We start from the raw sequence: 25,797 nt of genomic DNA on the forward strand, positions 1-25,797 counted from the left end.
AGCGTAGTCGAAATTAAGGTAAGATTAGCCGCTCCGCAGCCGGAGACGCCGCCGGGGCGTCCCGAAAGAAACCCCACCCAACCTTAACACGAGCCCTGTCAGCTTCTCATCTTTCTTCTCTCGCCACTTGCCATTGCCCACATACACGAGAATCTCCACGAATGCAAGCTCGTCTCCTGATCACACGCCTCCTCCAGCATCACTTTGTTTTTCGCGGGAAAAGACCGCCTCGGCGAGTTTTCGAAAAGGCAACAGCTGTCAGAGGCAGAATCATCTTCATCTTCACAGGGCCAGGCTAAAGCCACACAGCTTTTGTTGGCACCAGCGCAAAAATATCTACCGCTTCAAAGTTGAGCCAAGAATCTTGGAGAGTTGGAGATCCCTTGGCCCAATTCGCACTCTCACGCCAACCCCACAATTCCCTCAGTGCCAACGGCCTCGCTGTTTGGGACAAATCCCCTCGGCGGCAGATACGAATCTAGCCCGATGTCTGCCTTGCCAAACATGTCAGCTTGCACCCTCGCTGCGCCGGTGGACTGAGTTTTCATTGCCAATTCCTTCTCTCTCGCTTCTGGCTGTTCCAATTCCTTTCCTGCTTTCTCGAGAAGGTAGGGCAGGTAGGGTGGTGAGTGTCCGTCACCATGCCCTGGGTACTCACCTCTGGTAGAATTTCTGATCTCAAGAGAAACATGGATCTACGATTCATCTTTGCAATTCTCATGTCTAAAACTCAGTCACTTCCAGAGCCTTGCCCTGAGACTGGTTTACTCTTTGCGAATCCTCCCCGTGCTTCTCCAACACTTGTCGTCGAACCCTGAGCCCTGGAACTCCCCATGTAAAAGCGCTCCAGTGTGTCGAGACATGTCGCTCTCAACACGCCCATACTCAATCTGCTTCATGCCTGGATATCCGATTTGCTTTCAAGATGGCCTACCGCAGCTTCCTCTGCGACAAATTCTTTTCACGCCTCCGGCTTCAAGGTCGGCTTTCAACATGGGTTACAGTGGTCGTGCCAAATCAAAGCGGCGCCGCTTTTTTCCCCCAGAAATATGGTTGCAAGTCATCAAATCCAGCATGCCCTCTATGATCTCTGTCTCCAAGATGGGCAGAAACGGCCAGAACACCGGCAGACACGGATTTCACTTGTTCCTCTTCTTCTCCGAGCTGCCTCATATCATGAACCTCGCACAGGTCAGCAAAACTTGGTACATGGAGGTAAAGGAAGCTTTTTACACGCAACCTCTGTGGAGCTTCGACACCATACATTGCGCGCTTTCCAATTTTCTTTCGGTGCGTGGCCAGAAAGAAGCTCGATTTGTCGATTATGATGCTGCCATATCTCGCATCCGACATGTGCACATCGGAGCATTGAGGATGCCGTGTTATACTGGAGAACGGTCTCCTGCGCAGGCTGTCCAAGTCTCCTCGGCGCCAACTTCACCCGATTATCAGCAGCTGCATCGTCTGTTTCTTCTGGAAAACCTGAAGCATGTCTACATTGATGTCGGTTCGTCAGGATTCCAAGAAATGGGGCAGAAATTCAAGCCGGACACGGCAGCAAGTCTTGACACTGCGCTTTCTGGTGCTTCGGATCTGATCGCTCGATTTGGGCAGAGATTTGCCAGAGTTCTTTCGTTTCACGAATTGGCCATAACGAAAAGGCCTGCGCAGAAGACCGACCAAAATCTTCAAATGAACCGCGAAATGATCCACAACATTCAGCAGGACGGTTTCGGGATGTCTTCTGCCAAAAGGGACCAGTTCCAAGCAGTCGTAAGCACACGCATATCAGCCGTCCTGTCCACGTCGGATCTCGCTTCGAGTCGCTCGAAAGACGCTGAATTCCTCGCCTGGAGGCATCGCCATTTCGTCAGACTCAGAGTCTCAGCAAAAATCCCCAAAGGACACATCAAGCTCAGGGTCAAGCGTCTCGACAAAGACGGCTGGAAATCCACAGCATCTGCGCCTGAACCTGTTGTGCCGTTTGGGTTCTGGCAAGGTTCTAGACCCCCACGCCGCGCCAAAAGCGACGCCATCTCCAAAATGTCGGACCTTTCCCGCAAACGGCCGCGCTTGGTCTAGAGGGACCGGTGCTTGGTGGCGAAAATCGTGGCCCGCACAACCACATCTTCTCACATGGCTTTACAGAAAGAACTTGGTGGGCTCTAGTCTTATGTGCTTGAGGGGCTGGAGTTCTTCTTGGACACCAATTTCCAAGATTGAAATTTTCCATGCCTCCACAAAGGCTCTTATGGCCGCTTCTTGGTCGCTCCCGCTTTGTCGCTCTCTTGCGAGTGCAACACTTTGCGCTGTTCAGCTTCGGACTTGGAAAGGGAGAGACCACGACAAATCCGGAATGCAAATATTATCGGTGGGTATTGCGCCCCCGCCCTTTTTGGCCTTCATGTTGCGACTCCTGTATTGACTATTGTCCCAGGCGTCGAAGGGTCTGGAATTCGAGAGTCGGGGACGGAAGAGCTTGTCTTGAATACCGCAGTATGTCGGTGGAGTACAACCACATGTCCTGTACTTTGATAGCAATTATCCTCTGTCCTTGTGTTTTTGCGCCTCCCGGTTGACAATGTTGTACTCACTGCTTGTTGACAGTATCCAGATGCAGTAACTTGCAAGCAGCCACTTCCCACTCGCTCATTTCTCCTTCGACTCTCTTACGGTCGACGTGCACACAGCTTTCACCAAGTCTTTCTTTTCTAGCCATGTTGCACGTCAGCCTTGCCTTATTTTGGCAGTTCAACACGCCCATACAGACAGTTCGACCCAAAGACAGACTCACGCTTGCGGGAGTACAGGACGCAGATTGCTTTTCATTAGAGATCTCTGGGGCTGAAACCTTCTCAGCCTGTGGACCCCACCATCTGCAGAATTGTCCCGAATCGAATCCCAGCAAGCCCGCGATAGCAAAAGCACAGAGCCTCGCCACAGCCGTGTCTCCACAGTCCCACAGTACAGACCCTGTTTTTGCTACCTGCCTACTTTATTACCGTGGCTTGACTCTGGCACGCAATCATCACTCGACACGGACCCAAAGTTTACTTCGACTTCGACGTCGCGGTCTCTGCATCATGAGTAACCAGCCATGGAGGTCAACACAAGTAATCAAAGCCCGGCTTCCACACTATACACACGCACTTTTTGCACTCCATGGTCCTCTATTTTTTGATCCAGTCGACGCCCCAATCACATAGCCGGCATCATCGTAGTTGCGATCGACTCGACGTTGCTCGCCCGCACAAGCGACGGCCCGCGATGCCAATCTTCTTTCCCAATCTAGCTCGTCTCGTCTCGGTACCAACAGTCCTTGGGGGCAACACAGATGGACAAGGGTCGGCAACTTTCCACTCACTCGGATATCATTCGCGACGAATGGGTTTTCCCCTGATTCGAGCTGAGTGCCGATTTGAAGAACCGATCAGAGTGATTACCTGAGTAGAACTGGCTCATTGAGCAAGAATCAATCTACCGCGTGTTGCAACTCTCCTATGACCATCAATCTCTTCCTCGCTCGGCTACTTCTCTCCTCCCTTTTCTTAACTCTAGTAGTTGATCTCTTCTCCAAAGTGTGCCGCGAGGGGATTACAAGGCAATGGTGTTTAGATGCTCCCTGCGGCTATCATTCTACGAGCTCAAACTTTGATTTCTTCTCGGCTCAAGGCACTTGAATGCTCCCTATGCACACGCTACCTCCGTTGATTATTCAAAAGCTCCCCAAGCCCCACCATAGTTAGACACTCGGCCTTGAAGTTGCCTCTTACTTTCCCAGCCGCAAGCCAAAGTCGTACTCACCAATCCATCCATTCCAAAGCTCCCTGTCCTGCTATGTAACTCAACCCTCGCCTCCACCCACAACTCAACCAAGCGTCCTCGCGTCGGTGCACCCAACACAAAAAGCTTGACAGTGTCGCCAACGGCAGCGAATGCAACGCGACTAAACCAACCCAAGTAACGCTGCATGCAAGCTTGCATGTCCAGCATGGTTAGACTTTGCCGTTTCTCAGCCGCGGCTGGGTGGCGCGTCTCGAGGTCGCGGCTTGCACTTGGACGGGACGGTACGCGGCAATTGTATTGGGGATGGATGGATGGGTCGAGTGTTGGTGGTGGACGAGTCTCCGGGAAGTCTGAGATGTTGGATGGAGGAAGTGAAGAAAGGAGAGGGATGGCGTGGTCGCTGCGACTCAGTTATGTAGGTGTTCACATGCTGTCAGGCAAGCAGGTCCGTCGATTTTAGGTGTGTGGTGCTGCCTGTCATCCTTGCATGCTTATGCACGGCATCGCCATTTCCTCCGCCTGCTCATTGAGGAAGGCGAGATCGGTTTTGGTGCGTTGCATTTCAGTTCCTTTGGGCACTTCTCAATTCCTCTGATCTCGAAGGAGAATTTTTCTTGCTGCCAATCCCTTCATAGGATGCGTCCTCGAACTCGACCTCGACCCGCCGACTCGCGGGAAGTCGGCGCAATCGCGTGGAGAGTTGCTTCACGACGGAATCTACTTTCCTTGGGAAGTTGTTGGCTTTCCCGCTAAGCTCCCTCATTTGGACCATGAGTACTTCCATTTGCCTCGACTGCCTTGCCTCACAGCATCTTACCCCTGAGCAATCTTGACCTCCAAAAGGAATTTCGAGCCCCGTTTGTACCATCAGGAGACATGGAGAAAGAAAAGCTCTGCTCACAGTGAAATCTGCAAGATGGCAGGCCGGCTGGAAGGGTCGATTGTACCCGGGAAATCGGCTTGCGGCGCCCCTGATTCCGTCTCGTCGCGTATGTCGATATGTTATCCTTCTTCGAGTCATCGTTAGGCTGACCGTTGGGTTGCTGGGTATAATCAATTGGTTTCGAGGAGTTTGAAGATCACTAGTCCAACCAAGGGCGTATTTGATGCAAAGTCAAAGGTTTTTCTTGGACGGAGAAAACGCTTCGTTTGAAACCTGTTCGTGCGTAACGCTACTTGGGAGTATAAAACGGCTAGGAATCAAGAATTGACAGGAAAAAAAGAACAAAGGAGACTTTTTTCTTTTCCCTTTACCACGCGCCGACGATACCCGCAATCGGAATGTCAATGCCAGTCGTGTAACTGGCAACGTCGCTGAGCAAGTAAACGTACGCGCCGCCCAGCTCCTGAGGCAATGCGAGGCGAGGCATGCCGCCGTAGTATTGCATCTTGAGGCTCCAGTCGGGGCTCTTCTCGACGTAGTAGGTCATGGCGGTCTTGACGAAGCCGGGCGAGATCGAGTTAACGCGGATGCCGTGCTTTGCCCACTCCATTGCAAGCGTGTGGGTCATGTTGCGGACTGCAGCCTTGGTGCCGCCGTACGGTGCTGAGGGGGCGGCACGGTTCGGGCGGTACGACGTCATGGATGCGGTGAAAACGATGGATCCCTTTACGCCGAGCTTGATGAACTTGCGGGCTGCGATTTGCGCGCACGAGAAGGACGCGAAAACGTTGAGCTTGAATAGCTGCTCTACTTGCTCCCGCGTGAATTCAAGTCCAGGTTGGTGCTTGGTCATGCCGGCGTTCGCGATCATGCCGTGCAGCGAGCCTTCGGCGGCGATGATGGCATCGAGCGCAGCTTCTATCGAGGGCTCGTCCGTCACGTCGGTGTGGATGAATTTGAGGTTGGGGTGGTGCTTCTGGAGCGCGAAGAAGTCCTCGCCTGGCTCTGATATGTCGAGCGAGTAGACGACTGCGGCGGAGTTGGCGAGGCAGACTTCGGCGATTCCAAGACCGATACCACGGTTAGCCTAGGGATTGTCAGCTACACTCTCGAACCATTTGCTGCCAGGAAAGTTTACTTACACCAGTGATGGCAATGACCTTGTCCTTTAGTGTGATTTGCCAGTTCATGTTCGGGGGAGGTTGAGTGCTGAGGTAGGCGGGCATAGCGGAGCCCTCTCCTTGGAGCACCTCTTGGCTGGTGCTGGTTCCGTTGGTCGAGCTCATGATGGGAATTGGAAGTTATCGAGTGTAGATCGAGGTGGATGGGAGAGGGCAGATTGATGTAAGATGAACAACAGAGATGGGCCGGGAGAAGTCGAGTTTAAGTGCGGTCTTGGAGCTGTAGCTCACTGACTTGGTCAAACGCCTGTTCCGCACCCCAGCCTGGCTCTCCGCATCCAATTAGTGGGCCGAGAGTACGTCAAACAAGACTCAAGCGGTGCGGGACGTCCGGTAGGATCCATCATATGAGTTTCAAACACCGTAACGGGAAAGCTCGTTGCGAGGATTGCGATACTGGGTAACGGATGAGCTGTTTAGATGGGCAAGTGGCCCCGAGACGGGTCCCGAAGCTTGTGCTGGACTCGTTACGAGGCTAGCGCAACACCCAAACAAACGCTCATCACACCCCGATTCGACACGTGCCCCGCCTTGAAGCGTGCAAGCAGTATTTAATCCTGATTTCCCCTTGCTCTTCCTCCACGCCTCCTGCGACAACGCCAACACCCAGCCCGACGGCTGCTTGTTGAGTCTCAAGCTTCCCGGAGCCAAGGCAGCCTCATGTACGGCCCGCCGGCAGCCTCGAGACCGTCACGTGTCTCCCACTCTCCTTGATCATCGGTTTCCCTTCCTTTCCCATCGAAGAAACCATGCTCTTCAATATGGACTTCATGACATGGCTGCGCCTCAATCATCTTCTTGGGCGCTTTCCCTTTCTTTCTTCGCGTCTTCATTTGTTCGGCCTTTCTACCGCGTCAAACGCGCCGATGCTAAGAGTTGGCACGACGGACAAAGTTAGTTTGAGGAGGCAACCTTGTCATCTGGTTGCCACATAGCAAATACGCGGTCCTTTTCTCCTACCTCCTCACTTCTGCTTTTGACATGATCTTCAATGCTGTTGTCCACATGGAATCGTTCAAACTGTTTTCTCCAACTCTCTAGCCAAACTTCAGGGGCTTTGAAGGCGCGCAAACCATGTCCGTCGAGTCCGAAGAGACGCTCAGCGATGCCGCCGAAGAGAAGAAGCTCGTCCGAAAAATTGACCTTTACCTTCTCCCAACGATATGGCTCACCTACTGTCTTGCGTATCTGGACCGAATCAAGTAAGAAAGCGAGCTCTGGCATCAAGTGCTGCAAGATCTGACCCGACTGTCAGTATCGGCAATGCCAAAATCGCCGGCATGATGGATGATTTGCACCTCACCTCAGACCAGTATTCCATCTGCCTCGTAGTCTTCTTCGTCAGTTACGTCGTCTTCGAGATACCCTGCAACTTGATCCTCTCGCGCACTCGTCCATCGATCTTTCTTCCCTTGATCATGTTCGCCTGGGGAGCCGTTACCTGTTGCATGGCAGCGATTCACGACTTTTCGCATCTGGTTGCTCTGCGGTTTATTTTGGGCATCGCCGAAGCTGGCTTTGCCCCTGGAGTCTTGCTGTTACTGTCGAGTTGGTACAAGAAGAATGAGCAGTCGAGGCGTTTCGGTGTCTACATTTCTGCTGCGGTTTTGTCGGGAGCATTCGGCGGTATCTTGGCTGGAGCCATAACATCCTCTCTTCATGGAGCGCACGGCATTACGGGTTGGCGTTGGCTTTTCGTGCGTCATCCGAGCGGATTATGGTCGTAACTGACAGGATTGCAGATTGTTGAAGGCGTTGCTACATGCGGAGTAGCAATAATTTTCCGATTCATCCTCCTGGATTTTCCAGCAACGACAAAGAAGCTGTCCGAAGCCGAACGAGAAGTGGCAATTCGTCGATTGGAAGAGGACAAAGTCAACTCGATGAGAGAAGACTCGACTCATCTTTCTCCTCTGCAAGCAATCAGCCTCGCACTCCAAAATTGGAAGACGTGGTTATTGGCGGTTGGCTACATGGTAAGAGAACAGTCAGGCAAGAACTGATCGGAGCAAACCGAGAGCTGACCCCTGTCCAGGTGATTGTCGGCTGTTCAACTCTTAGCTACTTTTACCCTCAACTGGTGAAGCAGCTGGGATACACCTCGTCCTCGTCGGCTCAGTACATGGTTCGTTCCACCCAAGTCAGACCACGGTCAACGTGGGGTAAACCTTAGTCGCACCTACCTCCACTGCCGCCAGGCGCATTTCTCTCCGTCCCTCACTGCCTATGTGCTCACCAAAACCACATACAGGTTGTCCCAATTTATTGTGCTTCATTTGTCACGCTGCTCATAACCAGCATTCTCTGTGACCGACGAACAGCCCTTCGCGCTCCTACGATATCTCTCCTCCTCTTGCTCAGCACTAGCTGCGCTGTGGTTGCGTCCGCCACAGCCGGCTCAACGGCCCGCTACATCTTACTCATTTTCCTCGCATGCGGTCTCTGGGCGGCCAACGGCCTCGCTCTTGCCTTCGCCGCAAGCGCTTTCTCTGCCCTACCTCAAGATGTGCGCGGCGTGAGCTTGGCTTTCGTGAATTCGTCGGGAAACCTCGCCCAAATCTATGGGGCTTACTTGTTTCCCGAGGAGGATGAACCAAGGTATCTCAAGGGGTTTATCGTTGTGTCTGCCTTGTGTGGGCTGGGGATCTTTGTTTATGCGGCTGCGGGTGTGGTCCTGAGGAGGCCTTTGGTTCTTGACGGAGAGACTTGCAGTCAACATAGTCGGAGGACTGAAGTGTGGAATGTGAGGAATAAGTGGAAGAGTTGGAATGTGTAGTCTCCTGTCAACACCGAAAAGATGGCATTCACTAATTTGGTCGAAACATGTACATAAAGACGCTTCAAGCATTGGCAATAGTCGACAAAATGTCTCAGAAGTTCGATGCGAATGAATGTTCATCATGAAGTAATTGAAGCGACGTTGCTATTGTAATGGGAGACTGACCGGAAAAAGCGCCTTTGCGACGCAGCGAAACGCCAAATTGCTCGACTTCCTAAAATCCAATTCCAACATCCATCCCAACCTTTGCACTCTACGCCCAACCACCACCCTCAACGAGCGCCTTCAAGAAGACAGCGACAGCATACGCGCCCGGATCCGGTGGCGCCTCTCCACCATCTTTGACTGTGCCGACATATGTTGCCCGACCAAACCTAGGCTTCATATGGCTTGTCTTAGCAGCGCCCTCCTCCGCCGCGCGCACAGCGGCTGCAACGTCACCCGACGCGCTCAACTTTTCAATGAACGGAATCAATGTATCCATGACTGTGCGATCGCCGACACGAGCTCCGGTATAAGCATACAGGTTCTCCAGCGCGCCCATGGCGGCGTCCCCCACACTGGTCGCCGATACCTGGAAGGATGACCCCTCGCTGGTCGCGGCTCGGTTGAGGTTTCCCGTAAAGGCAGTCAGCAGGATACTGAGGATGGCACCGAGCGATCCGCCAACATCCTCAACTGCGCCGTTGACGGCTTCGAGCGCATCCATCAGCTGCGGGGTTGCGGTGTTGAAGGGCGCTGCCGACAGCAAGTTGAGAATGTTTTGACTCACGCCCGCAACGGCTTCGCCACAGTCGCCATCGCCCATCAGAAGGTCGTATTTGGTGATCAAGGGTTCGGCGGCGAGGGCAGCCGTGCAGGCGTTCTTAAGAGCAGGAATGAATGATTTGGCAGCCGCTGGGCCTGCGGATTTGTGGGTGCCGTTGACTGCGTTGGCCTTGATCTTCTCTCTTCTCTCTGCGCTTTCCTTGGATTCCTGCGCTGCGGCGTAGCCGTTGTGGGGCCACGCTTGCGCCGTCGTGGGAGCGTCAAGCAATTTGATGATCTCGGCTACTGGGCGCTTGACAGCTTCTGCGAGACCGGAAAGATTGCCCAAAGTGAGCGAGAACCCAGGACCGTTTAGCGACGTCTCGAACGTTCCGGAAAAGATGCGACTTGGCTTGATCTTCCAGTCCTTGTCTGCAGGTGCGTCAGTAAAACTGGAGATTGCATACGCGAGTCTCGCCAACGTTGCTGCGAATGGCATAGCATGGAAGGACTTACCGAGCTGTTCCAGGGCGATCTGCGTGAGTGCTTCCAACTCCAAAACAGAAAGACCGCCAAAGTTGTTGATAAGGAGGCAGATTTCGTCTTTCGGGTCAAACATGACGTATGCCCTGTCGGCATCGTTTGGATCAAGAACGTAGAGCAGCATCTCCTTGATCAAATCTGGCGGCGAAGGCATCGGCGATATTGATCGGAGACCCTGAGAAGGTTAGCAAAGAATTGGATCATTTTGTTTTCGCTGAAGCTCTAGGGCAGCTTACAGGCTCGTTGTGAATGCCCATGCCAACAACACATGTGTCGTCCGGTATCCGCTCAAACGCTTTCCGCCCAAGGACATGGCAGTGATCCAAACTCGTACCAATGGTCGCCAGATACTCATTCACTTCAGTTCCGAGATTGAGACAGTCCTCAAAACTCCACATGTCTTCCGCAGCAGCACCGAGGAGCTTCAACACTGCCAAGAGTCAGCATTGGAACGTGACCAGGTACCCGGGTTGGCGTACACAACAGGTTTCCTGCAAGTCCCCTCCTCCCCACAATCTCGGTCTGCTTCCTTCCCAGTGCGACATCCTCGGCCATGGGAATCTGTGCAATCTTTTGGCCTGCAGCGTGGGCCTTTTCTCTGGCCAGGCCGAAGTGCAGTCTGTCACCGGTGTAGTTTGTGATGCAGAGGATCACGCCTGCGTCTGATGGCACGTTTTGAATGCCAGCCATGATCTGTTTGGTCGAGGGACTGGCAAAGACGTCGCCAGAGACGGACGCTGCTAGCATGCCGTCACCAACGTAGCCTGACCATGCCGGCTCATGTCCACTTCCTCCTCCTGAGATGATGGAAACCTTGGAAGGCGGGTGTGTCTTGGAAAAGACGACGCGGTTGGCCTCGTCGTGCTCCAGGTGCGGATTCCGCGCGACCAAAGAGTTGAGTGCTTTGACGACGATACCGTGTGTGTCGGGGAAAAAGTGTTTGGTACTCATTTTGAGAGTTGATTGAAGGGAGAAAGGTTTATTGTTGGCAAAACAAGAGACTCGACCCAGCTGTACTTATTTGATGCTCCTCTGTCTCTTCCAGAGCACGAGTGGATTGATCAAAGAGGAAAACCGCTTGCGGCTTGTCGTCAATCGTGTCACTGTCCATTTGACGATACTAAGCGCGACGCGGGGCTAATTGGCTGCTATTCCGGGTCCCCGCAAACAAAAAAGGAGGGGTAGGACTGGAGGGCGGACTGCCGCATTGGTCGAGAGCTTGTGGTTGTGGACGGAATGCCGAAAAGGGAAATCCGCGATGGTTCGCAGCGACGGAGGCATCTCGGGAGAGCAGCTCAAGGTCCAGACGAGTCCACGTGCCTCGTCAACTTCTGCGGCTCGACGACTCCATGTCTCTCCCCAGATCCACCGCAACGGGAGCGCGACACCAGGGCTCCGCCCTTGCATCATCAGCCGCGCGGAAAACCCCCTGACGACCCCAGTCACGTGATGCATGAGCCGCCTGTACCCCCGTCTCGACAGGCCGCGGTCCACCTTCAGCGCATCCCCGTCTCGCGTCCGTGTCTGTCCCGCGCGGGCTGGGCTCAGGCTGGGCTAGAGCGGTCGCGCAAACAGCCGCCCGCACGTGTGGCGACAGGACTGTTGCGCTGTTGCGGGTACCTGACGGATCGCTCACCCCATCGCGGCGTCCAGCTCAGCAGGGCAAGGCCTCGAAACGATGCTTGGGACACCATCACTGACCGGCGATTCCCCGTCCAACGTGCCTGCTCAAGACGATCCCACGGGTGCGACAGCACAAGCGCCGGCGGCAAAGCGCAAGCCGCGCAAGTCTCGCGGTCGGGGGTTGCGGACGACGACTGGATGGTAAGTGGGGAGCTGACGGCTCTGACGACGCGCATGGAGAGGCTTAATCACATCTTATAGCACGACGTGTCGCAACCGACATATTAAATGCGACGAAGAGAAACCGGTCTGTGGGCCCTGTGCCAAAGGAAACCGCCCTTGCGTCTACAACGCCCCAGCCAAGGTAACTATCCCCTGTTCTTCTTTTTCTCTCGCACATGTCGCGTGCAACCAACCGCCATTGTGTGTTACCACATAGGGCTGAGCTGCAGCCGGCTTCATGTTGATCTTCAGTTGGCACCCATGATTCATGATTATCAGACCACTGGACATGGTCCTGCTGAGGAGGTCGGCGAATGAATGCTCAACATTACATGTACCAACCCTCTTTGTTTACATCTGGCAGGCCACTGGCGGGAGCCCCACGAGCAGCCGCAGCAGCCAGGCCCCTCCTATCATACCCCCACAACAAGACCAGTTCCGATTACCCTCTGTCCAAGCCCTTCAAGCTTTCCCGCAGTCCCCGGAACTCCAAGGCCATGCCGCTCAGACCCAAAGGGCTTCTCTTCCCGCCCCGACGCAGATCCGCTGGGGTGCTGCATCTGTAGAGCCATCAGGCATCAGGGAAGGACAACTTCCTGAAACCACTCCCTCACACCACGTCTCCCCGCCATTGCCATGGAGCACTCCGCAAGAAGAAATCACTTCTCCGCAGTCGACTCTAAGTTCCAACCCGTATCCTGCTGAAATCGCTCCTTTGCGGTGGTTCGGACTTCTCGCCGACGACGCGGATAATCTTAACCGACTCGACTTCGCTCAGAGCCTCGGGGGGCAAGGAGCTCCCAAGCCACCGGACGAGTCGGGCACCACAACTCTACGTGTGTCCAGTTACGGAACCCAAGGTTTTCATAGTCCATCTTTTCCTGTCGGCACTCCAGCTTCAACCACCTACTCTCAACGGTACCCATCAACACCAGGACCTTCGGCTGAGAATCCCCAAAATGCTGCCGAACGACAACACTGGCAAAGCTCCGTCGTGCTCAGCGACCATGAGCTACCAATATTCAAGCATTTTGTTGAATGTCTGAGTATATGGCTTGACCTTTTTGATCCCCTCCGGCACTTTTCCACCTATGTTCCTCAGCTGGCAATGAAAAATGAAGGACTCATGAAGGCCATTTTGGCCCTTTCTTCCAGGCACTTGTCTATACGCGCCAGTACTGCGGAAGGATCACTGGACCGTACCGCCGCTGTGCAGTACTATGCCGAGTCCCTGCAGTATCTCCAAGGCGCCATGCGCTACGATTCCTTCAACCGCAGCCTTGAGCTGCTCGCCACTGCCATCACCATCTCAACCTACGAGATGATTGACGGCGCGGGCTCTGGATGGGAGAGGCACCTCAAGGGGGTCTTTTGGATCCAGCGATCCCAGGACATCAACGGGCAGTCCGGTGGCCTCAAGCAAGCTGTGTGGTGGTGTTGGCTGCGGCAGGACGTTTGGGCAGCCTTCAGGGAGCGCCGTCGTTGCTTCAGCTTCTACAAACCAACCCGGCCATACCAGCTCATGGATCACTTCGACATCGCGTCGCGGGCCATTTACCTGTTGGCACAGTGTGTGAACTACGCGTCAGAAGAAGAGACGAAGATGGGCGAGGTGAACCTGCAGTTGCGAATAGAGCGGGCAGGGACGCTGTTCAACATGTTGGATGAGTGGCGCGCAAACCTGACTGTGCACTTCAACCCCTTGCCCCTCATGGGCGCCGTCACAGAGACGGCAGGCCCATTTAGACCGATCTGGATCAACCCTCCTGCCTTTGGTAAGTTCATTTGCGAAGAGCTTGCTTGCACTTACTTGCGCCTTGGTTCTGTCCCCTTGCCCCTGAGCACAATGACTGCCAAAAAGCGTCCCACGCTTGCCTTCATTTCTTCCCTTGTTGCTGTCTTATTCCCAAGGGCTTGCCCCGAATTAGCTGACCACTCCACAGCCGCGGCCGTCCAAATGCACAACTTCGCGCGGATTCTTCTTTTAGTGCAACAGCCTGCTGCAGGGGGCTACCGCGAGTACTTGACGAGAGACGCCGCGCTGCAATCCGCCATCGACACCATCGGCGGTGTGGCCACTTTTCTGGACGCGCAGCCAGGCTCGGTCTACTCCAAAGGCGCATCGAATGAGGTTGCCGGAGCAGCTGTCGTCAGCACTCAGTGTCTCTATGCTGCTGGACTTTATGTCAATGATGACGGAAAGAGGCAGGAGATATGTAGGTTGATCGAAAGGCACCAGGAAAAGACGAGGTGGCCGGTGCAAAGTCTCGCAGACGAATTGAGAGCCGAGTGGTCTAGAGGCCGCCCTCCCTGAAGCTGGTGTGGTAAACCTGGTCGGAGGAAAAGGCTTGCGGTCCAAGTTGTGGACAGAGTACACTTTGGAGGTAATGGAATGCTGGGAATGACTTGCCTGTTGGAACACACCTCCTATCATGGTTTCTACAGCATTCGGGGTCGGATTCGGAGTCGGGCGCGTCACCAGGCTCCAATCTCCCTCGTCTGTCGAAGCAGTCTCGCCTGGTGAAAGATGAATGCGGCGGATGAAGATGGATGGCACGCCGCTCTCCCAGTCATTTTCGGAGCGAAACCGAGCGCCGGATGAAAGCTCAACGTGTCTCGAGATCGATGGAAAGGCGCTAGCTGAATTGTCTTCGTTGTACTTGACAAACAAATGGCGTACTTGGCGAAGGAAGTAGTCAACGGACTCGACTGCTATAGGATGATCAGTAAACAGTCGCAATCAAACTGTACTTCCACTGGTTAACCACGTACCTTTGGGGTAGGCACAGCGGCCGCTCAGTGATGCGCGCTTCGGCTTGGACCACCTACTTTTTGATTGAGCTCACATTCCTGCTTACCATTGACTAATTGCGCTTGCGCGGCACTTGGATGCCGTGATCAGACTTGTGCCGCAGTCCAAACCAGCTTCAGAGCTAGCCGCTCTCAGCGCTGAATTTCATGCGACCTCGACTGGTGAGACACATGGCACGGACATTGTTTCGACAGAACCACCACTCGGAGATTTTCAGGAGACTTTTTGCCTAGCGATGCGTCGCTCCTGCCATATTCACTGCCGCGGGGAGTCGGAGTAGGAGCGGCATGGGAAGTTGTGACAGCTCGCCAGAAACACTCGCGGCCCCACAACCGAGTGGTGACGGACACTGCCGCGTCTGAGCTTCTGCATATGGCCGGTACTGGGACTTTTGCCGATTAGGGAGCGGAGTTGGATGGAGATCTTGAATGGGTTGCGGACGCTGTTGATGCCGATGCCGATGCCTCTGTTGTGTTGCAGGATAGGAAACTACAGAGTGCGGTAGGATGCCAAGGAGGAAAGAGTCCTCTTGCAACAACCCACCAAAGAGCAGTTCAGGTCAAATTGATCCAGTACTTCCGCGGCAAAGGTTGCGAGCTTGACAACTCCCCTTCATCCCCCCGAAATCTCTTAATGGGGTGCGAGTCGGTGCAGATCCCTCTACTTGGGTGTTGGTAACTTCGGGTTCGCGCGTCGCGCTTCACCGACAGAGAGAGAGGCGGACATTCATTTGACACCCACTCCCTCCTCGTTCCCTACTAGCCCGGAGCTGAGTCACACCTGGTACCCTCGCAGGACTGGGACCAGGACTCTTCACTCAGCGGATCTCGTTAGCCATACCTCTCCGAAAACAGGCAGGCCTGTTTGTTACTGCTTGGGGTTGTGGTCTTTGTCATTTTCGTTTCTTACGTGCTTGCTCTGGGGTAAGCATTGGCACGCGTGCTTCCAGGGGGTTTCGTTAAACCCATCTCCAAGCTGCAGTCAACTCACCTTGGAACGGATTCTCCTTGGAAAGCATGCTCGAGATATTTGCAGAGGACCAATGGAGAGGGCCACATTGAGAAGCCTTTAGAAAGCCTTTTGTGGGCTTTGTTCACCCATCCCTTATCCATCTTTCGACCGCGGCTAGCCACTTCTGTCTTGGAAGACTCTCATTCGGATGCTTCGGACCCTCGCCACCCTCACGACGCGGTGGCAAGTCGACAAATTTGACCTCAACTCCCAAAGGATGCACCTCCTTCAACGACTCCAGCAGAAAGACGACAGTGCTGTCACCGATGAGGCATTGGTTCCCCGATACTCTGCGGACAGCCCCCGAGAGCCACTGAAGCAATCAACCCCGCTCCTTTGAAGACCAAAGTGAGAGCGAGACACCGGGAAAGCGAGAGGGTGACGCGCCTGTACCATGGAATATTGGCGCGAGAATCGTGTTTCACAACAGACAGGAGGTGACAGCCCTTAAAGGCAAGTCAAAATGGTAGCGAGCTCCGCAACCAAAGCAATGATTGACCAAGCAGCCACAGATGCTCGCCACGAACGACTCTCCCGGCCGGGAGCCTCCATCGATTCGCGATCTCAGAGGACTTTACCTCTCCCTATACTGCATTGAATTAGCAGGACCTGACCTGACATGATCCCCTGTCCTTGGTCGAACTGTTCCAGAGCACCAGCGAGCAATCAGGACTGGAGCCTTCCGAAAGCCGCTATTGTCCTCCTTTCACTGTGTCCGGATCCGCATCTATCACCGGCAAGATGGCCCCTAGCCTTCGACACGCAGGGTTATCGCCGCAACCGACAGAAGGGAGATGCTCAAGCAAGCCCCACAAGCATGCCAAAACGGTTTTCATGGCCCTGAAGTCCAAACCGGCCACCACAACTACGCGTTAGGAGTCCAAGAACCATTCGCGAGATCAGTCACAGAGACACTGAAGCGCAGGAGCGAAGAGACATCACCGCTACGTTTTGCGGTCTGGTGGAGGCATCACCTTGTCGCTGCACACAGCTCGAGATGAACACAGTAAGGACACTGATGGTGAGCTGACATCTCAGTCGACCCCTTTTGTCAGCCATCAAAACTACGGCTCAGTGCTTATACAGGACGGTCACAAAGATGGCCTTTATGATTATAGGCCTGTGGTCATCCTCTTACGACGTTACCTCGCATCCCTGAAACCTTTTCGACACCGCTTCCTCCAGTAGTCAAGTACACTGCGTTCAGAGACACCCCCTTCTGCTCGGCGAATACAACCCCCACATCTGCGCGCAAGACCTCCAAGCCGCCTCGACGAAGCCAAGAAGCCAACAGTGGAAATTGTCTCCCGAACAAATAGGTCAGGGGCTAGGTGGAGGCCAACCAAAACCAGAGTGGGAAAGGGGCATATTCATCATGTGGGTTTGAGAACCCCCTTTTGTTGAATCCGGGCGTTCAACATGACAAACACGAGATTTTGTAAAGTTGCGACGACCACAGCATACTAGGAGCGGAAGCAAAGTACACAGAGTCTTCAACGGGACTGGCCCGCCGTTCCGGTTCCTGCGCTGTGGTTCTTTCTTCAATGTTTCTATAACGCTGGTCTGTCCTGGCCTTGCCTAGATGCGGATGCTTCATGTATTCACGACAACTTCGGATAGCCAAGGAAAGCGACGGAGAGCACGAAGAGCATTCGACAGTTGGGGCCTTGAGGAAACCGACAACACTGCATTTCGCGAGAAGTGACGCTGGAAAACATCATCCAGTCTTTCAGACGGAGAACAATGATCCCCTGAGCAACCCCCCAACTAAAAGTCTTTCCACATCGAGTCCAATTATTCAGACGAAAACGAGAATTTCCGAAAGCGAGTACTTACAGCGGACCAAGATCTTGTACCATTGCAGTGGTAACCCATTTCCCTGACATCTTACGCCTACCGAGGCTCAAAGAAAGCGCGGGATGACCTTACCTAATGGGCCATCACAATCCAATTGGTAGACCGACCCCAAACATGGCGCAAAACAAACAAGCAAAATAAATCGGCCTGGAGTGCAAACACAAACGCCGACAACTCTTCATTCGTAGCTTTGCGATGGCACTGACCTCGCACTGGTCTAAGACAGACCAAAGAAACTTCACCAAGCTGACGGCTGCAAGCACCCGTCCGCCACAATTCTTCTTTCCCCTTCAGCCTGACCGCAAAAGGGAGGCATTCAGCGAGAAAACAACAATCCCATGCGAAGCACGACTCTGTAGACATCGGGCTTTGAATTTCAACCCGACACATACCCGTCGCGCGCATGACAGGTCTTCCTCACGCTCTGCAGCAGTACGGTGTCGGTCACATTAAACTTCCCCAGGTGGCCTCATATAGACTTCAGTTCCCGCGCCGGGCACGGCGACGGATGGCGATGCCGGCGTTCTTCCCGGGCCAATCAGCGGCGTCGTGGGGCTGCTCTGTCGGATTGGGGAAATCGAAGCGAGTTGTCACTGGACTGCAGGGCGTGCGCGTGGTGGGGTAGATGTTGATAACTAACCCACGCGGTTTGACTGGACGGGCTGATGGCGTATGTACTATATGCGCAAAGGAGTTAGAGAAGGCGGATTTGCATGCGCCATGCATTATGACAACAAGTGGTACCGCATCATGCCGTGTGTATATCCACGTGCAGCGCACCACGCTATTGTCCGCATGGCAAGTAGATAACAGCCCACGGGACCGGGAACCTGTCGTCAGAGCCGATAAGCGCGGTACAGAAAGAGGAACCACCAGAAGACAAGGAACCGGTGCTCTTTCAAGGACAAGACAAACTGCCGGGCGCGCGTCATCCTTCTCCCGCGTCGCGACGGGACGTTGTTGCTTGCTCGCGTGCCAGATTGACAACCTTCTCTCTCCTCGTTCCACCCCGGTCCCTCGTCAAAAACGTCTCTTGTAATCCGTCGGGCGCAAATATGCTTTTGGCTCTCCCGAGCCAAGTGCTTAGCCAATATGCTGCAACCGCGTCGCTACTCTCTCTCACCGCCTTGGTTCTGCTGGTCGCCGACTTGATATGGAAGAGGCGCTATGCAAAGAAGAAGCTTGTTGTTTCCACGAGCAAGCAAAGCGCTGGCAAATCGCCGTCTTTCTACGGCGATCGTGATGCCGCTCCCATCGATGCCACGCAAACACCGCCGTACAAGTCTGCTTCGTTCGACCCTACCACCGAGAGACCGGAGCAATGGTGGCTTGACGACTACATTTCAGACCGCGTGTACGCGACCACCATGGCGCTGCGGTCGCTTCCACCGCATGACTGGCTCCGGATAGACAGCAACTATGCCGCGCGCATGGCGCACAAGCGCAACGTCCTCGATGGCTCAGCAGCTGGGACTTTGGGATACGAAGCGCTATGTTGCGAGGAGGGCGGCGTGGAGGCTTGCGAAGAGCTGCTCGGTCTGCTCGTTGAATACCTGCCTCGGCGGTTTCCGAAAGTCTGGGTCTTGGAGCGGCTGAAAGGAGAGCAGACGAGCATTCGAAACTTGGTGACCGGAGAAACATATGTGGTCGACAAGCCCTACGAGGGGAAAGCCGCACTGGAAGTCATTGGCAGGATCACGGAGGAGGATCTTGCAGTTCTGCTTCCTGGTGGAGGGGAAAAGGGCGTCGACGGCTTGGAGCAGGAATACGTTCTGAAAGCTGCTGTTTCGGCCTTCCCAGCTGGTTTTGATATCAAAGAGAAGATGAACCAACCTCTGACCACAATCCATGACCCGGTACCGACGTACAAGGAGCGGTTGAGGAAAGCCATGAACAAGTGAGCGGATTTCGCAACATCTTCGATTCTGGACTGACCAGTAGCGCAGGTTTTTCAGCAACTTTGGCCCTGACAAGTTGATGATGCGCGTCAATTGGTCCATAAATGATAAAGAGGAATTCTTTCTCGTCGACGGCGGCCACCTCTACGAGAACGACGACGGAATCGTAGACGAGAGTATCGACATCAATCAAGTCCATTTGCGGATTGAGCGCCAGGTTCTGCGGCGGCTACCCAAGACTGGAGCCATGTGCATGTTGACCAAGACGTAAGTGTCCCATTGCAAAGGGAGGATGCAACGCAGTCTGCTAAGCCGCTTCAGTTATTTGCATCGCTTGGTCGACATTGCCGACTATCCGGGCTTCGCGGCGAGGCTGGGAGGGCTCCTGCACAAACTTCCTGAAAAGCTTGCATTCTACAAGAGAAGGCCTGTCTGGGGCAAAGTGATATTGCAATATCTGGATGAAATGGCCGCGAAGCATCCCACAGTCTCCGGTGAACCGTGATGTCTGCGTAAGGAGTCAGCAGCCAAAGGTCCACTATTCAATTTTTCAGATCAGCAGGACTTCTCTCGCGAGCTGCGATGTCTCTGATGACGAGTTCCAGTAGTTAGACCGTGGGCAGCTCGTATCGCCGAGCTCAAAACCTGGGGAGCTCATCTTAAGACCGTCTTACCATGTGGCTTGCATGGGTTCGCGGAGGAGTTGAACGTGGTCTACCAAAAAATAGATGCAACCTTGCAAAGTTCCTGCTTGACGGGTTTGAGGACCCCTGTGGAGATTGTGAACTTGCTGGTAACTCCGGGCTCTAGGCTCTCGAGCTCTGTTCAAGGCCGTCTTACAGTGTGGCTTACCAGGAATAGAGTTTTTCTATGGCCAAGGCGATGAGGCTTCTTGATCGCTGACGCAGATCTCAAGCCCCCCAAAGCCGAATTGCCAGCGCATCAGTAGGCTGAACGGAAGCCGACCGCGCAGAGTCTTCTGGAAGTGGATGTGGTCCGAGGACTGTTTGTTGCCGGGGACGGAGTTGCCGAGTCGGTTGGTTAAGGTGTGACCCGAGGATTGGCACAGGGGGTTGTGATAACCGGCCCCGGATCCACCCCACCTCTGTCAGCTTTAACATCAGCAGAACAACTTCGAAAATCAGATTGCATCACTCAGTATCGCTTGAGGCTGCAGACTTTGTGAAGAAAGCTCCAAGGATTGAAGCGAACACCAATGGCGAACGCGGACGCATATCTCCCTCCGAAGGAGACGACTCAGCCACTTCTCAACAGCATCCCAGACCACCTTCTTCCTCAATTCGATCCTGCTTTTGTCGAGCACCACAACAAGTATCAGGTCGGTCGTTTGCATACGCATCAAGTTCCAATTGAATGGTGGGTCGCACATATCTCGGATCCTATACTTCTTCCGAGCGGCAGAGCCGGAGCACTCCTCGAACACCTCTCTGCTGCTTTTCAGGGAGACAATTGTCACAGATAATAGATTCGGGTGCTGTTTTCGAGATTCTGACCAAGCGTAGGTATCGTGCGAACCCCCAAAAATACACCATTATTTGGGGCCGCGAAACCTTCCCCAATGCCAAAGTGAAAATCTCGGAGGAGACATGTCCGGTAAAGGATGGAGAAATAGGCATCAGAGTCTACGAAAGAGCCGATTCTGAAGCCGAGGGAGAGAAGCGCCCGGTTTACATGAATTTTCACGGTGGCGGTTGGGTCTTTGGAAACTTGGACACCGATCAAGAGTTCTGCAAGATGATTGCGCACAAATTGGGGTGCGTTGTCTTCGACGTCGACTACCGCCTTGCTCCGGAGTTTAGGCATCCGACACAAGTGCAAGACACTTGGGCGGCTTTCCAGTGGATGCGTGAGCAGAAGGCGGAGCAGTATGGGCTCGATCTGGACCGCGTAGCCGTTGGAGGAGCATCAGCCGGTGGCCATCTTGCTGCTGTAGTGGGGCTCAAGTGCCGTGATGCCGGCATCCCGCTCGCTTTCCAGGTCTTGCATGTCCCTGTGTGTGACATGCATGTCTTTACGCCGACCGGGGAGCTGAAGAAGGATTGCCCGTACCCGAGCTACAGGGAGCTTTGGGTATGTTTCTCCGAATCCTCTTTTTGGCTTGCGGCATCTGACAGTGCTAGGAAACTGTCGCACTCTCAGGAGAGCGGATGACGTACTTCCACAACCATTTCCTGGGAAACCCACGACCCGAGGAATTTGAAAATGTGAGTGTAGAGATCAGTAAGCACATGAGGTTTGCTAGCAAAAGTCGTGGCACATGAGACTCCAACAACTTGGTGTATTCTTTGGGTTGAAGGGGTCCAAGTGCCCACTGGCCGCCTTTCCCTTAAGTGCCACCACTTCTGCTCCCAAGCCCCGATCGCTTTTTAGCCAGAGCCTGGACTGATATTGTAGGACTGGGAAATCTCTCCCATTCGGCATCCGAATCTGGCCGGTCTTGCGCCTGCGTTTATTGCAACTGCAGAGATGGATCCATTGAGAGACGAAGGTGAGGAATACGGCAGGAAAATGCGCGAAGCGGGCTCCAAAGCAGACATCTGGCGAGCAAAAGGTGTTCCCCACACTTTCGGGATACTCGGCGGTGTCCTGGAGACCGGAAGGGAGTTCAACAAGAAGGTGGTCGAAAATCTGTCCACGGCTTTTGGTGTGCCCATTCTGGCGTAGATGTTGATCCTTGGCGGCGTCCTCGAGATTGCCCGAAATCCTCAGACAGAGACTGTCGAGGCGTTGTGGAAGTTTTTTAGCTCTCTGGTCCTTGGCGGCCAAAAATGAATCAATGATGAGTTGAGGATGTAGACAAAAAGTCCTTGGTGTTGAGAGGCGACGTGCGCGAGTCATTCTGCCAAAGCGGCTTTGCTTGGCTGAGTCATAATGTCGCGCTAGCCTCGAAGTGGAGGCCCAAGCGAGCGGCACGGAGAAAATCCAACGGCCTCCGCTCCAACCTTTCAACCATCGTTGCGACCTTTTCCTGCGTAGGATATCCACCTCTTTGCGCAATCAACGACACCTCATCACCTCGTCAAAATGGTTCAGGGACCTGTACGTGTACCTCTACCGCTTTGCTGCCCGCCGACCTCTTGATTGAGTCCTCGGCCATGAGAGCAGTAGGCTAAGTTTTCGAAAACAGAAGCGACCTCACGGAGCCGGCGGCCTCAAGGGCGGCCCCAAGAAGAACCAGAAGATCACCAAGAAGGTATGAAGAAATCAACCATCGCGCGCTCTGATGGCAGAAATTGAAGCTCACAAACCCCGCAGTTCATCATCAACGCTTCGCAGCCCGTCAGCGACAAGATCTTCGACATCACCGCCTTCGAGAAGTTCCTCCACGACCGCATCAAGGTTGATGGCCGCACCGGCAACCTCGGCGACACCATCCAGATCTCCCAGCAGGGTGACGGCAAGATCGAGGTTATTGCCCACCGCGAGTTCTCTGGTCGCTACCTCAAGTACCTGTGAGTTGGCATAATCGGGCGCACAAAATTTCAATGGCTGACGGTATCGCTAGGACCAAGAAGTTCCTCAAGAAGCAGCAGCTCCGTGACTGGCTCCGCGTCGTCTCCACCGCCAAGGGCGTCTACGAGCTCCGCTTCTTCAACGTCGTCAACGACGAGGCCGAGGAGGACGACGAGTAGAGCAAGATACCCATGACATCAAATAAAAGACCACGATGATTTCTTGCCTCTACGATTTTGCATCCCTCGCTTGATTTTAATGTGCTGATGCTCGCTATGATTTGGAGACGTGACAACAGTTGCATACACATGAGAATGCTAAAGTACATTAAGCGCAGAACCAACATGTGATTGAAGGAAGGTAACCAAGCTGGAACGCGTCCAAAACGCTACCAAAAGGCAGACTTTACACAAGCTAAGAAGTGAACAGGCCCTTGTTGCAACCGCTCCCTGTGCGCACCATGATACCCTACAACCCAAGCCGACGTTTGATGAGTGGCATCCCGGTGCCCTTAGTTTTTGTCCTTGGTCACCGGAATTGGCGACTGAGTTCTGAGCTGGACAGGAGTCGCACTATCATCAGTCGTGGAGCTCGGGTTCCACTTGATGAGATAGAGTCCGTCAGTCTCCGTTGGAGTGGCGCGGTAGTTCATCTCAATGTCACCAGCGCTCGAAATGTGGTAGGCCCAGGCACCGTACAGGCCGAATCCTGAGGTAGTACCCGAGTCTTCCGAGGTCGAAATACTAACAGTCTCCAGCGATGAGTCGGAGGCCGCTTGTATTGTCCAGTAACCAGTGCTGGAGCCGTTGACGCTGTCGACGGTGACCTGCCAGGTCGAATCGCGGGCAGAATCCGCGTTGACTAGAAGGTTACAAATGGGACTTCAAGAGCAGTGGAAATTCTTACTGGTCAGGTTCGAAACGCTCGATCTGTCCAAAGAAGACGAATCGCCAGCATACACAAGTCCTGGAAATGTCAGCCAATCATCCAAGGGTCAGGAAAAACCAGTCAAGCGCACCATCAGACGCAAAAACATTCAGCCCGACCATATCGGAGCCCGCATATGCGTATAATTTGAAGTTTTCGGCTCTTGGCCTCAACACGGCACAAAAGCTATGGTGGACGACAGCCAGCAAGACTGCCGTCAAAGGCAAGATTGATCTCATTTGAAAAAATGGATTATCGCAAAGGAAGGCTTGGAAAGAAAGTGGAAGAGTCTGGGCTCGAATGAAGGGACAGGCGAGTTCTGGCACCCGAGCGAATATACGTCTACAAGGGACGTGCTACGATTAAGTATTACTGCGAGTAATCCCCTGGGGCACGAGGCTGGTTTTTGCATGCGTATCTCAGAGCCACAAACCTCGGAGGTTTGTCCCTCCGGACCAGCCCCTGCAGTCTTCGCAGCTGAAGGGTCGATAGGCCACGAGGATTGCGTACACAACACACCAGCCGCTGGGGCGGTTACCCCTGCCGAGCCCGAAGATGCATGTACGTCTTACCCGTGGGCCTGAATCAAGGAATGCTGTACTTCCAAATGCCGCGTGGTCGACCAAGCGGATAAGGATACTCTTTCGGTCGGCAAGATGCAGCTGCGTGTAAGCGCGTCCGCTTCTCGGGTCTGCAACACCATTCAGCCAGGTACCTCTACCGACATGAAGCTGCTTCTCCATTGACGCGCGTTCAACACTACCCGTCGTGCATTCCAAAGTTTGGACTGCAGCTTTTGGTCGTCGTCAACTTACATGACGAACAGAAACGTCGACATCCAACGACTACAATTGTGACCAGGGTCTCGTCCCTGCCCAGGCTTGTCGGAACCAGGGTCGATTCTTCAAATTCGCGTTCGGGTGAGCTCTGCAGTGACGCCCGAAGCTCGAGCTCCTCGGCCGGCCTACATTGAACCACCAGGCCACGGAGGATGTTTGAAGTTTGTATGGAACTGCAGTTCTCGTTGAAGCGTCAGCATTGCCAAAGAAGGATACCACGGCGAGGAGCTGAATTAGCGAGCCCAGACCCTCGTCTATGATCATCGAGATGGCAGCACTTTACTTGTTCTCACCGTCTTACACCCAAAGAAGTGGTACCAACCTCGCATGATTCGCTACGGGGCGTGTTGGAAGCTGGTTCGCGGGACATGGGTTCACGCCAACAAGTCTTACACCTCACAACTTGTGCAAAGGTCTGCGCCAGGCCCGCAACGTTGGGATGCTTGGCGAGAGATGCATATGCAGATCGTTGAAACTCGCCAATCCGGGGAGAATCCGCCCCACAGGGTGCCGCAGCGCTCGGGGGCCAACCCTACCCGAACGTCTGACAACGACTTGGACCAGTCACTTTTGTTGCATTTGCCAAAGAAAGGCCAAGCCCTTAGGATTCCGTCCCTGAGCGAGGCATCGCTGGAGTACCGGGAGATCCTGCCCGACTCGGCAGCGGTCTCTCCCTTCCGCTTACTTTGAACGCTCTTTCTGTGACTACGAGCCAACGATTCGGACCAGGGCCCATGTTGCGGCGCAGCCTTACGACTCCTTCTCTGCTGATTTGCTGCGCTCTTGGAATAGTATGTACAGCCAGCTGTTTCTGCGCTTATCAAGCATGGCGTACTGCAGCCTTGGCCCCGCTACAGCCACGCCCAACAGTCGTGGCAGCCTTCCACAGTTCCGACCGTTTACAAGGGATATGTACTTTAAGACCCAATTTTGGACGCCACCAGAGTCAGCTGGCTGAATTTTACTATCCGAAGTTGGAATCATATCGTCATCATGTCAGGCAATGTACTGGCGCGCCAGGCGAAGCCCTCGTCAGCTTTCGTGCAAACAGGGGGAAGCGAGCGCTTCATCGGAGCTTTTGACAACTCCCAAGGCAACCTTGAACCTGATGGGGCAGTCTCACGACATGTCAAAGATATTGAGACGCCTGCATGCAATCTTACCATCCCGATGTGGCTCACCAGACAGTGGAGAACAGACGGCCTGACCGGATCT

General features: G+C 54.0%; 10 protein-coding genes across 10 annotated transcripts; 7 read left to right on the forward strand and 3 right to left on the reverse strand.

Moving 5' to 3' along the window:
- Positions 1-557: 557 nt before the first annotated feature.
- Positions 558-2,336, forward strand: BKA78DRAFT_165925 (uncharacterized protein). Its single transcript, XM_066883173.1, has one exon. It carries the CDS (start codon positions 862-864, stop codon positions 2,080-2,082), a length of 1,221 nt encoding a protein of 406 aa, XP_066742720.1. The 5' UTR covers positions 558-861; the 3' UTR covers positions 2,083-2,336.
- A 2,700-nt stretch (positions 2,337-5,036) lies between these two features.
- BKA78DRAFT_297198 (uncharacterized protein) lies at positions 5,037-5,955 on the reverse strand (the record flags this gene model as incomplete). Its single annotated transcript, XM_066886729.1, has 2 exons — positions 5,037-5,756; positions 5,812-5,955. The coding sequence occupies 2 exons, from the start codon at positions 5,953-5,955 to the stop codon at positions 5,037-5,039; spliced, it is 864 nt and encodes a 287-aa protein (XP_066742721.1).
- Positions 5,956-6,445: 490 nt separating this feature from the next.
- On the forward strand, positions 6,446-8,712 carry BKA78DRAFT_318955 (major facilitator superfamily domain-containing protein). Its single transcript, XM_066888820.1, has 5 exons — positions 6,446-7,052; positions 7,106-7,547; positions 7,593-7,826; positions 7,886-7,975; positions 8,102-8,712. Exons 1-5 carry the CDS (start codon positions 6,925-6,927, stop codon positions 8,624-8,626), a joined length of 1,419 nt encoding a protein of 472 aa, XP_066742722.1. The 5' UTR covers positions 6,446-6,924; the 3' UTR covers positions 8,627-8,712.
- A 31-nt stretch (positions 8,713-8,743) lies between these two features.
- On the reverse strand, positions 8,744-11,366 carry BKA78DRAFT_269711 (dihydroxyacetone kinase). Its single transcript, XM_066885504.1, has 4 exons — positions 10,399-11,366; positions 10,156-10,349; positions 9,893-10,094; positions 8,744-9,808 (listed from the first exon to the last, which is right to left on the reverse strand). The coding sequence occupies exons 1-4, from the start codon at positions 10,868-10,870 to the stop codon at positions 8,883-8,885; spliced, it is 1,794 nt and encodes a 597-aa protein (XP_066742723.1). The 5' UTR covers positions 10,871-11,366; the 3' UTR covers positions 8,744-8,882.
- On the forward strand, positions 11,308-14,528 carry BKA78DRAFT_318962 (uncharacterized protein). The gene is made up of 4 exons (XM_066888821.1): positions 11,308-11,743; positions 11,804-11,906; positions 12,129-13,539; positions 13,708-14,528. Exons 1-4 carry the CDS (start codon positions 11,598-11,600, stop codon positions 14,076-14,078), a joined length of 2,031 nt encoding a protein of 676 aa, XP_066742724.1. The 5' UTR covers positions 11,308-11,597; the 3' UTR covers positions 14,079-14,528.
- A 3,971-nt stretch (positions 14,529-18,499) lies between these two features.
- BKA78DRAFT_354385 (uncharacterized protein) lies at positions 18,500-19,847 on the forward strand (the record flags this gene model as incomplete). Its single annotated transcript, XM_066891724.1, has 3 exons — positions 18,500-19,341; positions 19,391-19,609; positions 19,664-19,847. 3 exons carry the CDS (start codon positions 18,500-18,502, stop codon positions 19,845-19,847), a joined length of 1,245 nt encoding a protein of 414 aa, XP_066742725.1.
- Positions 19,848-20,465: 618 nt separating this feature from the next.
- Positions 20,466-21,781, forward strand: BKA78DRAFT_318969 (esterase/lipase-like protein). The gene is made up of 3 exons (XM_066888822.1): positions 20,466-20,719; positions 20,866-21,433; positions 21,484-21,781. Exons 1-3 carry the CDS (start codon positions 20,559-20,561, stop codon positions 21,622-21,624), a joined length of 870 nt encoding a protein of 289 aa, XP_066742726.1. The 5' UTR covers positions 20,466-20,558; the 3' UTR covers positions 21,625-21,781.
- On the forward strand, positions 21,759-22,167 carry BKA78DRAFT_318970 (prolyl oligopeptidase-like protein). The gene has a single exon (XM_066888823.1). It carries the CDS (start codon positions 21,830-21,832, stop codon positions 22,025-22,027), a length of 198 nt encoding a protein of 65 aa, XP_066742727.1. The 5' UTR covers positions 21,759-21,829; the 3' UTR covers positions 22,028-22,167.
- A 138-nt stretch (positions 22,168-22,305) lies between these two features.
- Positions 22,306-23,044, forward strand: BKA78DRAFT_318971 (60S ribosomal protein eL22). The gene is made up of 4 exons (XM_066888824.1): positions 22,306-22,402; positions 22,491-22,556; positions 22,619-22,815; positions 22,869-23,044. Exons 1-4 carry the CDS (start codon positions 22,388-22,390, stop codon positions 22,993-22,995), a joined length of 405 nt encoding a protein of 134 aa, XP_066742728.1. The 5' UTR covers positions 22,306-22,387; the 3' UTR covers positions 22,996-23,044.
- A 283-nt stretch (positions 23,045-23,327) lies between these two features.
- Positions 23,328-23,865, reverse strand: BKA78DRAFT_354388 (uncharacterized protein; the record flags this gene model as incomplete). Its single annotated transcript, XM_066891725.1, has 3 exons — positions 23,328-23,677; positions 23,723-23,782; positions 23,835-23,865. 3 exons carry the CDS (start codon positions 23,863-23,865, stop codon positions 23,328-23,330), a joined length of 441 nt encoding a protein of 146 aa, XP_066742729.1.
- Between the last annotated feature and the right edge of the window lie 1,932 nt (positions 23,866-25,797).

Source organism: Phyllosticta capitalensis, assembly GCF_038381095.1.
Source record: "Phyllosticta capitalensis strain CBS 128856 chromosome Unknown BKA78scaffold_7, whole genome shotgun sequence".
NCBI lineage: Eukaryota > Fungi > Ascomycota > Dothideomycetes > Botryosphaeriales > Phyllostictaceae > Phyllosticta > Phyllosticta capitalensis.